The sequence below is a fragment of the Pituophis catenifer genome, unplaced genomic scaffold (assembly GCF_029215685.1).
Source record: "Pituophis catenifer annectens isolate HBS135680 unplaced genomic scaffold, rPitCat1.0.hap2 SCAF_8, whole genome shotgun sequence".
In the NCBI taxonomy this organism is placed as follows: domain Eukaryota; kingdom Metazoa; phylum Chordata; class Lepidosauria; order Squamata; family Colubridae; genus Pituophis; species Pituophis catenifer.
Genome location: NW_027256888.1, coordinates 10,620,246 through 10,634,976, shown reverse-complemented (window position 1 = coordinate 10,634,976; position 14,731 = coordinate 10,620,246). Strand labels below are relative to the sequence as shown.

General features: G+C 45.7%; 1 protein-coding gene across 1 annotated transcript in view; it reads right to left on the bottom strand.

Annotated features, from left to right (window-relative positions):
• LNX1 (ligand of numb-protein X 1) overlaps positions 1-14,731 on the bottom strand; it is a 103,104-nt gene that overhangs the window by 6,312 nt on the left and 82,061 nt on the right. The window contains exon 10 of the mRNA XM_070948543.1: positions 14,397-14,625. Coding sequence (XP_070804644.1) covers positions 14,397-14,625 — 229 coding nt within the window. The remainder of the gene's footprint in view (positions 1-14,396; positions 14,626-14,731) is intronic.

Below are 14,731 nucleotides of genomic sequence, written 5' to 3'. Positions count from 1 at the left end.
ACTCCATGTTCTCCCCTCTAGCATGGATAAAATAAATGTTCTGCTAAGGAACATTCTTGTCAGTGTTCATGCTGGAGATTGTATCTTGCTTCACTGAGTCCTGGGCGGGAGAAATAGGTCAAGTAGAGAAAACAATGAAAAGAATCCCTTATTCTGAAAAGACCCAGGCAGGCATAATATAATATAATATAATATAATGTAGTGTAGTGTAGTGTAGTCAAGGCGATGGTTTTCCCAGTTGCAATTTATGGTTGTGAAAGTTGGACCATAAGGAAGGCTGAGTGCCAAAGAATGGAGGCCTTTGAACTCTGGTGCTGGAGAAGACTCCTGCGAGTCCCTTGGACTACAAGGCAATCAAACCGGTCGGTCCTAGAGGAGATCAACCCTGACTGCTCTTTAGAAGGCCAGATCCTGAAGATGAAACTCAAATACTATGGCCACCTAATGAGAAGGAAGGACTCCCTGGAGAAGAGCCTAATGCTGGGAAAGATTGAGGGCAAAAGAAGAAGGGGACAGCAGAGAATGAGGTGGCTGGATGGAGTCACTGAAGCAGTGTGAGCTTAAATGGTCTCCAGGGGATGGTAGAGGACAGGAAGGCCTGGAGGAACGTTGTCCATGGGTTCGCGATGGGTCGGACACGATTTCACAACTAACAACAACAAAGTATAGTGAAGTGTAGTTAAGGCAATGGTTTTCTCAGTTGCAATGTATCGCTGTGAAAGTTGGACCATAAGGAAGGCTGAGCACCAAAGAATTGAGGCCTTTGAACTCTGGTGCTGGAGAAGACTTCTGTGAGTCCCTTGGACTGCAAGGCAATCCAACCGGTCGGTCCTAGAGGAGATCAACCCTGACTGCTCTTTAGAAGGCCAGATCCTGAAGATGAAACTCAAATACCATGGCCACCTAATGAGAAGGAAGGACTCACTGGAGAAGAGCCTAATGCTTGAGGGCAAAAGAAGAAGGGGACGATAGAGAACGAGGTGGCTGGATGGAGTCACTGAAGCAGTAGGCGTGAGCTTAAATGGACTCCAGAGGATGGCTAGAGGACAGGAAGGCCTGGAGGAACGTTGTCCATGGGGTTGCGATGTGTCGGACATGACTTCGCAACTAACAACAACAAAGTATAGTGCAGTGCAGTGCAGTGCAGTGCAGTGCAGTGCAGTGCAGTGCAGTGCAATACAATACAATACAATACAATACAATACAATACAATACAATACAATACAATACAATACAATAATATACCAATAAAGGAGAATATTTGTAGCTCAGAGTTGAAATGAGGGGTTTTTGATGCTCTCTGAGCTTGCTTGTTTTCTTGCGGACGTTTCATGACCCAACTAGGTAACATCAACAGTGCTAGTCCTAAATGATGTGACTAGCACCAACAGTGTTACCTAGGTTTTTTTTTGTTGTTGTTGTTGTTTTTAATTTGATTTATATGCCGCCCTTCTCCGGAGACTCAGGGCGGCTTACAATGTGCTCAGCAATAGCCTTCATTCTTTTGTATATTTTATACAAAGTCAGCTTATTGCCCCCACAACTGGGTCCTCAATTTACCTACCTTAGAAAGGATGGAAGGCTGAGTCAACCTTGAGCCTGGCGAGATTCGAACCTGCAGTAATTGCAGGCAGCTGGTCTTAATAACAGGGTGCTTTAGACCACTGTACTACCAAGGCTCTTAGGGTAGTTAGGGTAATAAACATCTGCAAGAAAACAAGCAAGCTCAGAGAGCACCAAGGACCCCTCATAATATGTAATAGCTCCTATAGTGTTATAGGGAACAGAATCCTTGGACAGAACCACCAAAGCACTGCGGTTCTTTTGTTAGTCACATTTGTGAATTCCTTTCATTTTGATCATTTTGCTTAATTTATAATTTTATAAAGAACATGGGGGGGGGCAGCACGAGATGTTCCATTGGAGTTTTAAAGCTCCCCTGGGGAAAAAAAATGTGTTTGGAAAAGTCAAATTGAAATAAGCATTATCTAGCACAATTTGACCTATGCTGAACAGCATTGAGCCTTGGTGGTGCAGCAGACTAAAGTGCTGTTAAGTGCTAGCACTTAGCTGCCAGCTGCCTGCAATTACTGCGAGTTCAAATCTCACCAGGCTCAAGGCTGACTCAGCCTTCCATCCTTCCGAGGGAGGTAAAATGAGGACCCGGATTGTGGGGGCCATAAACTGACTTTGTATAAAAATAGAACACCGCTTGGGGGGGGGCGAAATCCCTACTAAGCAGGTATATACAAAAGTATGAAGGCTATTGCTTAACGCATTGTAAGCCGCCCTGAGTCTCCGGAAAAGGGCGGCATATAAATCGAACCAATAAATAAATAAATAAATAAACTCTTGCTCATAATCACTACTTTCAGCCTACTTCCAGCCGTGGCGGCGCAGTGGTTAGATTGCAATAGTGCAGGCGAACTGTCCTGACTGCCAGCTGCCTGCAGTTCGACAGGTCGATTCTGACGGATCAAGGTTGACTCAGCCTTCCATGCTTCCGAGGGAGGTAAAATGAGGACCCGGATTGTTGGGGGGAGGGGGGTTAATAGGCTGACTCTGTAAACCGCTTAGAGAGGGCTGTAAAGCGGCATATTGTGCCACCCTGGGTCTTCGGAGAGGGGCGGCATATAAATTGAATAAATAAAATAAAATAAAATAAAATATAAGTCTAAGTGCTATTGCTAATTTCAGATGGACCAGAATGGCCATCTGAAATTCCGGTTCGGAAGTGCATAAGCCCCCCCCCGCGCGCGTCACATGCACGCACGGACCCTCTGCGCACGAGCAAAACCTTCTGTGCATGCGCAGAGGGTAAAAAACACATTACTTTCTAGTTAAAACCAGGAAGTAATGACACCCGGGCGGGTGGGCGGAGCCTTGCACCGCCTTCGCTACCGGTTCTCCGAACCACCTGCCACAATCGCTACCGGATCGCCTGATTCTGTCCGAACCGGGAGCATTTCACCTCTGGTTTAGTAGTGGTGCCGCCTTGAATTTATTTCCATGAAGGAATGGCCTTTCTTTATCAACCTCCAGATGACTGTATATGAAATTCCAGTGATATTGCTGCTTCCCCAAAGATCTTTTCATTCTAGCTACAGGAGAAACAACAAGTCCTTTCCTTTTTCTTCTAAATTGCCTTCTCCATCCCCTGTCTGTCCTCTATACAGGGAGTCCTCAACTTACGACCACAATTGAGCCTAACATTTCTGTTGCTTAGTGAGACATTTGTTAAGTGAGACATTTGTTATTTACGAGACCGCCTCCTGCCACCAATAGCCTCCCACCGGCCAGTACGCTCGCACAGAGAGGGCCTCCTCAGGGTGCCGTCCGCCAGACAGTGTCGGCTGGCAACCCCCAGGGGGAGACCCTTCTCTGTGGCGGCGCCCGCCCTCTGGAACGACCTACCCCCAGAGATACGCATGATACCAGACCTCTGGACTTTTCATCGGGCCCTGAAAACATATCTATTTCACCTAGCCGGGCTGGCTTGATCCCACAGTTTTGGTTAAATTGAATTGATTTTAGTTGGGTTGTTTTAAATTGCGGCCAAAAATATTTAATTATTTTTAAACTGTTTTTAAATTTTGTATGTTCTGTTTTATTCTGGCTGTTCACCGCCCTGAGTCCTGCTGGGGAAGGGCGGTATACAAATTAAAACAAATAAATAGAATAAATAAAAATAAGTGAGCTTTGTCCCGTTTTGCAAACTTATTTGCCAGAGTCATTAAATGAATCACTGCAGTTGTTAAATTCGTAACGAAGTTGTGAAGTGAACCAGGCTTTCCCCACTGACTCTGCTTGTCAGAAGGTCGCAAAAGATAATCATATGACCCCAGACACTGCAACTGTCATAAATATGAGTCAGTGGCCAAGTATCTGAATTTTGATCATGTGACCGTGGGGTTGCTGCCATGGTTGTAAAGTGTGGGGAAAATGGCGCTAAATCACTTTTTTCAGTGCCATTGTAACTTTGAATAGTCATTAAACGAACTATTGCAAGTTGAGGGCTGCCTGTACTGCAAATCTTTCTTTTTTTTGTATTGATTTGTAAAGTGTACTTGTTTTTGAAGGTGCCTTTGGTAAGACGTGGCGGCTCAGTGGCTAAGACGCTGAGCTTGTCAATCGAAAGGTCGGCAGTTCAGCGGTTCGAATCCCCACTGCCGTGTAACGGGGTGAGCTCCCGTTACTTGTCCCAGCTTCTGCCAACCTAGCAGTTCGAAAGCACGTAAAAAATGCAAGTAGAAAAATAGGGACCACCGTTGGTGGGAAGGTAACAGCGTTCCGTGCATCTTTGGCGTTGAGTCATGCCGGCCACATGACCACGGAGATGTCTTCGGACAGCGCTGGCTCTTCGGCTTTGAAACAGAGATGAGCGCCGTCCCCTAGAGTCGGGAACGACTAGCACATATGCGCGAGGGGAACCTTTACCTTTACATTGGAATGACAATCAACGCATGTTAAATAATTCCCAAAAGATTTCCAGCCTGAAATACACAGTTAATAAGACCCTTATTTCTCCCAAGACAGTTCAATAACAAAAGAAAAAAAAAAGAAAATATCCTTGAGGCCTACTTAACCTTTCCTCAGCTTCTCCTGGACGGTCAGTTGCCCTTCGTAGCACAAAATGGGAACTCTGCTCCTAAGAGGTTACATTCTTAGACAAAGGGGAAATGAGTTAATGTGTATTAATGTGATGCATATTCTGGCGAAAAGACCTGCTTTAAAGGGCTTCCAGATGTGGCACGCAAAACTCAGAAAAGCAAGAACGGAAAAAAAAAAAAATAAGGCGGTCAATACAACTCACAAGGCAAGATTGAAGTATGCGATAATCAGTTTTGTTGAGCAAGTAAATACTGAATTCTGAGTGCCTAGTCAAATAAGCAAGGGCTAATAAGAAATACACCCCTGTTCCCGTCAATTATAATCAGCTTTTGCCTCGTTCCTCGTTAATCTGAATTTTTGAAGACCAAACACACTACTACAGCATACTAATTCCCCTTAGTTTTCATTCACACTGGTTCCTTTCTGTGAGTGCTGCAGCTGGAGATATGATTACAATGAATTTCCTGTTTCCAAACCTGACATGGCGGGTAATTTTCCTTCAGTAAAAGAGCCCATAGAGATAGGGGAAGGATGGAGAAACCAGTACATGTATCGTTTGGCATGGGAAGAAGGAGCCCCAGTAAAATTTGCGGCTGGTGTGAAGAAAGCAAAATCTTTCTTTTGAGGACACGGGAATTAAAGCACACACAGAAACACACCCTTTCCAAAATAATTGTGCCAAATAATTCTGAACAATTCCCTCCGTGAATAAGGCATACTCCAATAATAATGAAAGGGATTGTGCCATGCTATTGCTAAATGTTAAAAATTCAACTGTTAAAAATTCCCCAGGAAGCAATAAGGTAATGTTATATCTTTCTTATAAAATAAAGATAATGTTGAGCATTACCACATTTCCTGTCGGTGTGCTGAGGGCAACATTTGTTGTTTACAATTTCAAGCCAGCATTTAAACTGTTTAATCTGATCCTTGCTAAGCTTGGGTATCCCGTAACACGTATGGGGTGAGGAACTTGTGAAACTCTAGTTATGGTATCGAGCAACAAGTGATTAAAGGTAAACTTGCTAATAATTAAAAGGCCGTGAGTTCTCCATTTGTGCTCCGCACTTGTGTGTTAATATTTCTTTTTGGGGGCTCTGTATTCTGTGTTTAAGGGACGCGGCGGCTCAGTGCCTAAGACGCTGAGCTTGCCGATCGAAAGGTCGGCAGTTCAGCGGTTCGAATCCCTAGCGCCGCGTAATAGGGTGAGCTCCCGTTACTTGTCCCAGCTTCTGTCAACCTAGCAGTTCGAAAGCACGCACAAAATGCAAGTAGAAAAAATAGGGTTCACTTTTGGTGGGAAGGTAACAGCGTTCCGTGCGCCTTTGCCGTGTGGTCATGCTGGCCACATGACCACGGAGACGTCTTCAGACAGTGCTGGCTCTTCGACTTTGAAACAGAGATGAGCACTGCCCCCTAGAGTCGGGAACGACTAGCACATATGTGCGAAGGGAACCTTTACCTTTACCTTTTATTCTGTGTTTGCCTCTTTCTGTCCAATCCTTCTATCCAAGACCCCTTCTTAAGTATTTACAGAATCTACAAGCTCTTAAAGTCTCCTCTGAGTTGACTCCAGCTTCTGGAGTTGACTTCTTGGACATGTTCATATAATTCCCCAGATCTGACTCTACTTAAAATCTCATCAGTATTTCTTTTTCCTTTCTCTCTTAACCCTTCACTGTTTTTCTTGGTTTTCACATTTTTTTTTCCTTTTCCCATCTCCAGCTCTCTCTCTTAAGAATTCACTTTTATTTACAGTACTCACTTCTCCTTAAATGTTGATTTCTTTGTTTCCTCAGTTCTAATTTTAATTCTCGTCACTGGTATAACCCAGGGGTGGGTTCTAATTTTTTTTACTACCGGTTCTGTGGGCGTGGCTTATTTTGTGGGTGTGGCTTGGAGGTCATGTGACTAGGTGGGCGTGGCTAGCTGGTCAGAGTCATTTCTGCAAGGTCCTCGCACTTACGACCAGTCCTCGCACTTACAACCCAACTCATTTGTTTGCTTTTAACACTGATCAGCTGTAGGACGGCCCTTTGAAGCCCCGCGGCAAGAGTTTAAACAGTTTTTTTCCCTCTAGTCATCAGCTCGGACTCAGGAGGCAGCAATAGATTGGGGGTGGGATGAAATAAAAGGTAAGAATAACGTGGGGGGGTGGGGGGTGGGAGGCGGGGTGGGGAGAACCGGTTCGGTGACATCATATCGTCACCGCTACCGGCTCGGCCAAACTGGACCGAACCAGGAGGAACCCACCACTGGTATAACCCACTCGTTGGTAAGCCAGTAGTTTAATAGGGAAAATGAATAAGATAAATTCTATCCATAGTTCAGGCTGATACTTGATGGGCATAAAGTAGCATGGTATGTAGAACTAGGTAAAAGATTTAGGATTCCCTGTGGATTTTACTCCATTAGTCGTAGCTGACTATATGTAGAACTGTAAAACTCTAACAATTCTTATCTACCTGATATCGGTCTAGGGCAGTGGCGGGTTGCTACCGGTTCTCCCCGGTTCTTGCGAACCGGTAGTGGAAATTTTGAGTAGTTCGGAGAACCGGTAAATACCACCTCTGCCTGGCCCCGCGCCCAATCTATTCGCTGCCTCCCGAGTCCCAGCTGATCAGCTAGAAGGAAAAAATCAGGGCTCACTTGACAAAGAAGAGGGAAAAAAAACAAGACACCGTAGCTTTAAATTGAGAAGCCTCCCAACTGATTGGCTAGAACTGATCCGCTCCTTGTAAACCGCTCGGTGGTGGTAGATTGGCAATTGAGGCCAAGCTGCCTGAAAGCGGTTTCCGATGCTCTCGGTGGTGGCAGAGCGTCAAAAAACTATTTAAACTCTTGCCATGGCACTTCAAAGGGCCGCCCTACAGCTGATCAGCGGTAAAAGGCGGTGTGGTGGTAGACCAGTGCGCTCCAAAAACAAATGGGTAGACCGGTACGGCTCTGCAAGCAGTTAAAAGCCTGGTAGACCAGTACCTCTGCTAAATCCTAAAGAATTGTTTGTCACATGACCATCAAACCACACCCACAAAATAAGCCACACCCACAGAACCGGTAGTAAAAAAAATTAGAACCCACCCCTGGTCTAGGGGCATTATGTCACTGGAGCAGTGATGGGTTGCCCCCGGTTCACACCGGTTCTATAAAACCAGTAGTAAAACCGGCGGGAGCCCCCGCCCACTGATCCTGATGTCATGAAAATGTTTCTGTGCAGAAGAGCGCGTGCACGGCCCCGTTGCAAACCGGTAGTAAAGATAAAAAGAACCCGTTCGTGCACTGGAGGCCTACTTCAATGTGTCTTGATAATTTAATCACAATATACATTGCACAACTTCACAAGCTTATTTTCAAACGTTCTCTATCAACTGGTTTGCTATTGAACTCTACATAATACGCCACAGAATCATAGGATGGCTTTGATGAAGCAACGGGGAGTAAACAGTTATTGCAAAATACAAACAAACCTCATTGGCTTTCGTTTTGAAGAGATAGACCTATGCTGAATCAGATCAAGATCTAGTTAAATGAGAAGAAGGACTAGGGCAGTGATGGCTAACCTTTTTGCCATCACGTGCCAAAAGTGGCGGGAGGGGGGGCACACGCGTGCGTGCCCACACCCAAAAAGAGCCTTGGTAGTACAGGGGTTTAAGGCACCCTGTTATTAAGCTTATTAAGACCAGCTGCCTGCAATTACTGCAGGGTTCGAATCTTGCCAAGGCTCAAGGTTGACTCAGCCTTCCATCCTTTCTAAGGTAGGTGAAATGAGGACCCAGTTGTGGGGGCAATAAGCTGACTTTGTATAAATATATACAAAAAGGATGAAGGCTATTGCTGAGCACATTGTAAGCCGCCCTGAGTCTTCGGAGAAGGGAGGCATATAAATCAAATTAAAAAAAAAAAAAATTCAATGCGCCCTGCGCCCCCCCCACATATGCGCACGCTGCCACCCCCCGCTCCTTACGCTTTTGGCACGTGATGGCACGGTGGGCCTGGTAGGCCCGTTTTCCACCCTCCCCAGGTTCCAGAGGCTTTCTTGGAGCCTGGGGAGGGCAAAAACTGCCTTCCCTATCCCCCTGGAGGCTGGAAATGGCCCGTTTTCTGACTTCCAGTGGGCCCGGAAGGCTCAAAAAAATCAACTTGCCAGCCCATGCATTCGTGCAGGAGCTGAGTTAGGACAACGCTCGTGTCCCCACCGATATGGCTCCGGGTGCCACCTGCGGCACGCGTGCCATAGGTTCGCCATCACGGGGCTAGGGGGGTAACATGATAGCAGTGTTCCAATATCTCAGAGGTTTGCCACAAAGAAGAGGGAGTTCAAGCTATTCTCCAAAGCACTTGAAGGCAGGACAGGGAGCAATGGATGGAAATCCCAAAGGTGCTTTTTCAAGAGGCTGAAGACGTTTCAGCTGACGACGCTTCTTGGATGAGAAGTGAAACATCTTCAAAGAAAAACCAGAAAGTCCAGTTGCCTCTTGAAAAAGCACTTTTTGGGACAACCCTGACCTGGATGACTGAGAATCTCCATAGCATAGACAATGGATGGAAACTAATCATGGAGAGATGTAATCTAGGAGAAATTTCCTGACAATCAGAACAATTAATCAGTGGAACAACTTGCCGCCAGAACTTGTGGTTGCTCCAACAAAGTTTTTAAGCAGAGGTTGGACAACCATCTGTCTGAAGTGGTATAGGGTTGCCTGCCTGAGCAGGGGACTAGAAGACCTCTAAGGTCCCGTCCAACTCTGTTACTCTGTTATTAAGAGTCGATCTGTGATTATTATTTTTTTGCCCTTCGTACAATCCCCAAAACGGAAGACAATGCTACTGAATCCTCCTATTTCATCCTCTGCAACAGGGATTAAAATATGTGCAATGTGAGAAACATTTTACAGCAGTGATGGGTTGCCCCCGGTTCGGGCCGGTTCGCAAGAACCGGTAGTAAAACCAGTGGGAGGCTCCGCCCACTGACTCGGATGTCATCAGAAGTAAACTGCACATGTGCAGAAATGCCCGTGGGCACGATGCGAACCGGTAGTAAAGGTAAGTAGAACCCATCTCTGTTTTACAGGTATCATACTGCTATAGGTAAAGACACTGAGAGCTTTATTCTCCATGAGATCCCTTGCTTTCTTTTAAAAGAAATTAGGTTCCCTGAGGTGAATTGGAGATTCATCTAGGTAGGACATATCAACCAAACTTCTCATAAAGAACAACAACTTTTCTTTTAAAAAAAAATTGCTGCCTTATTTACCAATTCAGGAATGCCTGAAATATTTCTGAGGAGATGCAATGTTCCAGTGGTGAAATCTAATTTTTTTTACTGCCGGTTCTGTGGGCGTGGCTTGGTGGGCATGGCAGGGGAAGGATACTGCAAAATCTCCATTCCCACCCCACTCCAGGGGGAAGGATATAGCAAAATTGTATACGCATTGTAAGCTGCCCTGAGTCTCCGGAGAAGGGCGGCATATAAATCAAATTAAAAAAAAAAAATCTCCATTCCCTCCCCACTCCAGGGGAAGGATACTGCAAAATCTCCATTCCCACCCCACTCCAGGGGAAGGATACTGCAAAATCCCCATTCCCTACCCATTCCTGGGGGAAGGATATTACAAAATCCCCATCCCCTCCCCACTCCTGGGGGAAGGATACTGCAAAATCTCCATTCCCACCCCACTCCAGGGGGAAGGATATTGCAAAATCTCCATTCCCACCCCACTCCAGGGGGAAGGATATTGCAAAATCCCCATTCCCACCCCACTCCAGAGGAAGGATACTGCAAAATTTCCATTCCCACCCTCTCCAGGGAAAGGATACTGCAAAATCTCCATTTCCACCCCATTCCAGGGGAAGGATACTGGAAAATCCCCATTCCCTCCCCATTCCTGGGGGAAGGATATTGCAAAACCCCCATTTCCCACCCCCTCCAGGGGGAAGGATATTGCAAAATCTCCATTCCCACCCCACTCCAGGGGAAGGATACTGCAAAATCTCCATTCCCACCCATTCCAGGGGAAGGATACTGCAAAATCTCCATTCCCACCTCACTCCAGGGGAAGGATACTGCAAAAAATCCATTATTTCCCCATTCCTGGGGGAAGGATACTGCAAAATCCCCATTCCCTCCCTCCTCCTGGGGGAAGGATATTGCAAAATCTCCATTCCCATCCCACTCTGGGGCCAGTCAGAGGTGGCATTTGCCGGTTCTCCGAAGTAATCAAAATTTCCACTACTGGTTCTCCAGAACCTGTCAGAACCTGCTGGATTTCACCCCTGCAATGTTCCCCCCAAAAATTGGCTTAAAAATAATCCTTGCACACATGTAACATAGAACTGAAACAAAAATATAAGCACTTGCTTTCTAGTATAATCTTATATATTTCAATAAATATAAATATATAACAGAGCCTGGATAGCTCTGCAGACTAAGCACTGTAATTTAACACCAGCTGTCTGCAATTAAAGTAAGTTCGAATCTTTCCAGGCTCAAGGTTGACTCAGCCTTCCATCCTTTCTAAGGTAGGTAAATTGAGGACCCAGTTTGTGGGGGCAATAAGCTGACTTTGTATAAAAATATACAAAAGTATGAAGGCTATTGCTTAACGCACTGTAAGCCGCCCTGAGTCTCCGGAGAAGGGTGGCATATAAATCAAATTTTTTTTTTTAAAAAAATATGAATAAGATTGAATAAAACGAAAGATTTGTGGCAAATCTCTTAAAGAGTGTCTTGTGTAATTGGTTTGTCTTATTTTATTTATTGGCTGCTGAAGTTCAGTTTGAGGGTAAATTTAATAGTGTGTCATCCTGGCAGTACCTCATTTTAAAAAAAAATCAGGTGGATACAAATGTTGTAATGAAGTATAAATCATATCCCAAGAAGACATTTAAATGCATTTTGTGAGTGGGTAACAAGGTATGTACCTTGTGGTTTCGTTTTATTTGGGGTTTTTCTTTTCTTTTCTTTTCTTTTTTTTGTACAAAAATATAACACAGCTGCTTCTCGCCCATTACAACAATTTTTAAGGCTGGGGGGGAGGGTGAGCGAGAAAGCGGTTTGGACAATTTCACCATCAACTGTGTCCAGGTTTTTTTTGAACATCTGGGCAAAGACAAACAATTTAAAAACAACCTAAGAACTGAAATGGCGCCTGTGAAATCCGCAAGCTGTATGGATATTGTGCCAGGATGCAGGATGGCCCAATCCTAAAGCTGACTTTCCATGCAGGATTCTCTATGGATGTCCAGGTAGTCCTCGACTTACAACGGTCCATTTAGTGACCGTTCGAAGTTACAACGGCACTGAAAAAGTGCCTTCTGACCATTTTCCCACACTTAACGACCGTTGTAGCATCCCCATGGTACACGGGATCAAAATTCAGATGCTTAGCAACTGAGTCGTATTTATGACGGTTGCAGTGCCCCGCGGTCAAGTGATTATGAAGTTTCATTTTAATGGATGCCGTTAAGGGTACATTTAAAGTGACTATAAAGTTCAGTTCTCTATCATATTTTGTGACCTTCTGACAAGCAAAGCCAATGCGGAAGCCAGATTCTGAAGAAGCTTCTTGGATGTGCCGTAGTACAGTGGACTAAAGCACTGTGATTAACATCTGCTGCTTGCAATTACTGCAAGTTCAAATCTCCCCAGGCTCAAGGTTGACTCAGCCTTCCATCCTTTCTAAGGTGGGTAAAATGAGGACCCAGTTTGTGGGAGCAATAAGCTGACTTTGTATAAATATACTGTCACAAGTAAATGCCTTATTCTTCATTATGTAAATAGTACATGACCAGGGTATCAGGGGTTAACTTATTCTTCACTATTTAATATATTCATATTTAACCACTCCCATACCTAGCTCCACCCCATGTATATATAAGGAGCTGTATGCATTCCTTCTGTGCTTCTATCTATGATTATTCAGTGAATATAGAATGCCTTCTGTAAATAAACAGTGCTTTATTTGAATATCTAATTCTTAATTCATTTATTGAGTCTGATCCTGAAAATATCGTAACATATACAAAAGTATGAAGGTTATTGCTTAACGCCTTGTAAGCCGCCCTGAGTCTCCGGAGAAGGGCGGCATATAAATTAAAAAAAAAAAAAAAAAGAAGCTTCTTGGATGAGAAGCGAAAGGTCTTCAAAGAAAAACCAGAAATTCCAGTTGCCTCTTGAAAAAAAAATGCACCTTTGGGACAACCTTGACCTGGATGACTGAGAAGCTCCATACACAACTGTGGCAAGAGAAGTCGTAAAACGGGAGGAAATTCCCTTCACAACTGTCTCGCTTAGCGACAGACATGTTGGGCTCCATTGTGGTGGTGCGTTGAGGGTTACCTGTAATGCATAATGGGTAACCTGTGTACTGGGTAGGCCAGTGTTGGCGAACCTTTTCGGCACTGAGTGCCAAAACGGGAGCGCGCACACAGGGTGGAGCGCCCAAAACCGGAAGAGCAGTTGAGTTTCCGGTGTGTATATACGTGTGCAAAGACCAGCTGGTGCGCGTGCACACATGAAGATCGGCATGTGCACCAGGGAGCTGCTCTTTTGGTTTCCAGCGCTCCCGTGCATGCGAAGACCAGCTGGCCAGTGTGTATGTGCACGCCGGCCCCTGGAAGAGCAACGGGCAGCGGCTGGCGTGCCTGGAGAGATGGCTCTGCGTGCCACTTCCGGCACGCGCGCCATAGGTTCGCCATTCTGGGGCTAGACCAGGGGTCAGCAACCTGCAGCTCCCGAGCCGCATGCGGCTCTTTGGCCCTTCTGCTTTGGCTCCCTGTCAGGTGATCCCACCAACGGCTGGCCCCGCCCCTTGCCCTCCCCTCCCAGTCACTCCACGCCTGGCCTGAGAAGGTAAAGGCGATGGTGGGGGATCGAGAAGCAGCCAGGGCAGAGACAGAGAGATACAGAGAGAGAGGGGGAGAGAGAGAGACATAGAGAGATACAGAGAGAGAGGGGGAGAGAGAGACAGAGAGAGATACAGAGAGAGGGGGAGAGAGAAAGAGACATAGAGAGATACAGAGAGAGGGGGAGACAGAGAGACAGAAAGAGATACAGAGAGAGAGGGAGAGAGAGAGAGAGACATAGAGAGATACAGAGAGAGGGGGAGAGAGAGAGAGACATAGAGAGATACATAGAGAGGGGGAGAGAGAGAGACATAGATACAGAGAGAGGGGGAGAGAGAGAGACATAGAGAGATAGAGAGAGGGAGAGACAGAGACAGAGAGAGATACAGAGAGAGGGGGAGAGAGAGAAAGACATAGAGAGATACAGAGAGGGGGGAGACAGAGAGACAGAGAGAGATACAGAGAGAGAGGGAGGGGGGAGAGAGAGATGTTAAAAGGATTTTCTGGTTCCCGGTGTTTTTTAACAACTGGTTCTCTGCCCTAATGACCTGCTAGGTAGGCATGGCTCAGGGGTCATGTGACTGGTGGAAGTGAGTGACATCGAGTTGGCCACGCCCACCCAGGTTTTGTGACTCCCGGTGTTTTCTTGTCTGTGGGAAACGGGTCTAAATGGCTCTTTGAGTATTTAAGGTTGCAGACCTCTGGGCTAGACCTATTAAAAAGAAAAAAGAAGGGACAGGAACAGTTCAAGATCTTCTTCCTGCCTTAAACCAGGTCAGTATGTCCTGTGTCTAGGAATACATCCATAGCTACGACAGAGAGAGCCTGGGGAAAGCAGAAGAGATTTCAAAGCGGCTGGAGTTAATTAAAATATCTGTGCAGTGCATTAAGCTGAGCGAGAGTCACAAAAGTCTCATAAAACTTCCTTTGCTTGAACTCACCTTGGTAATTCCAGCCACATCACCCAGGAAGGAGACCACTCCCTCTGACCGGAGGGTCTCAAATTGGCATCGGGCAGCAAGTCCCCATTTTCTCCTTCTGTGGTCTCGCACACTTTCAATTCTAGTGCTTTGAACACAACCGATGAGGAGACATTTTTCAAATGGGCTACCGCCTCTCCGCGGCTGACACCTGTCAGATCAATTCCGTTCACGCTGAGCAGGATATCACCTAGCGGACACGAAAAACAAAATAGTGGAAATGTTTTTCACTCACTACGCCGAGACAGGCCAACTTGGGCTGTTTATGAATTGGATATGACCAGTGGTAGGTTTCA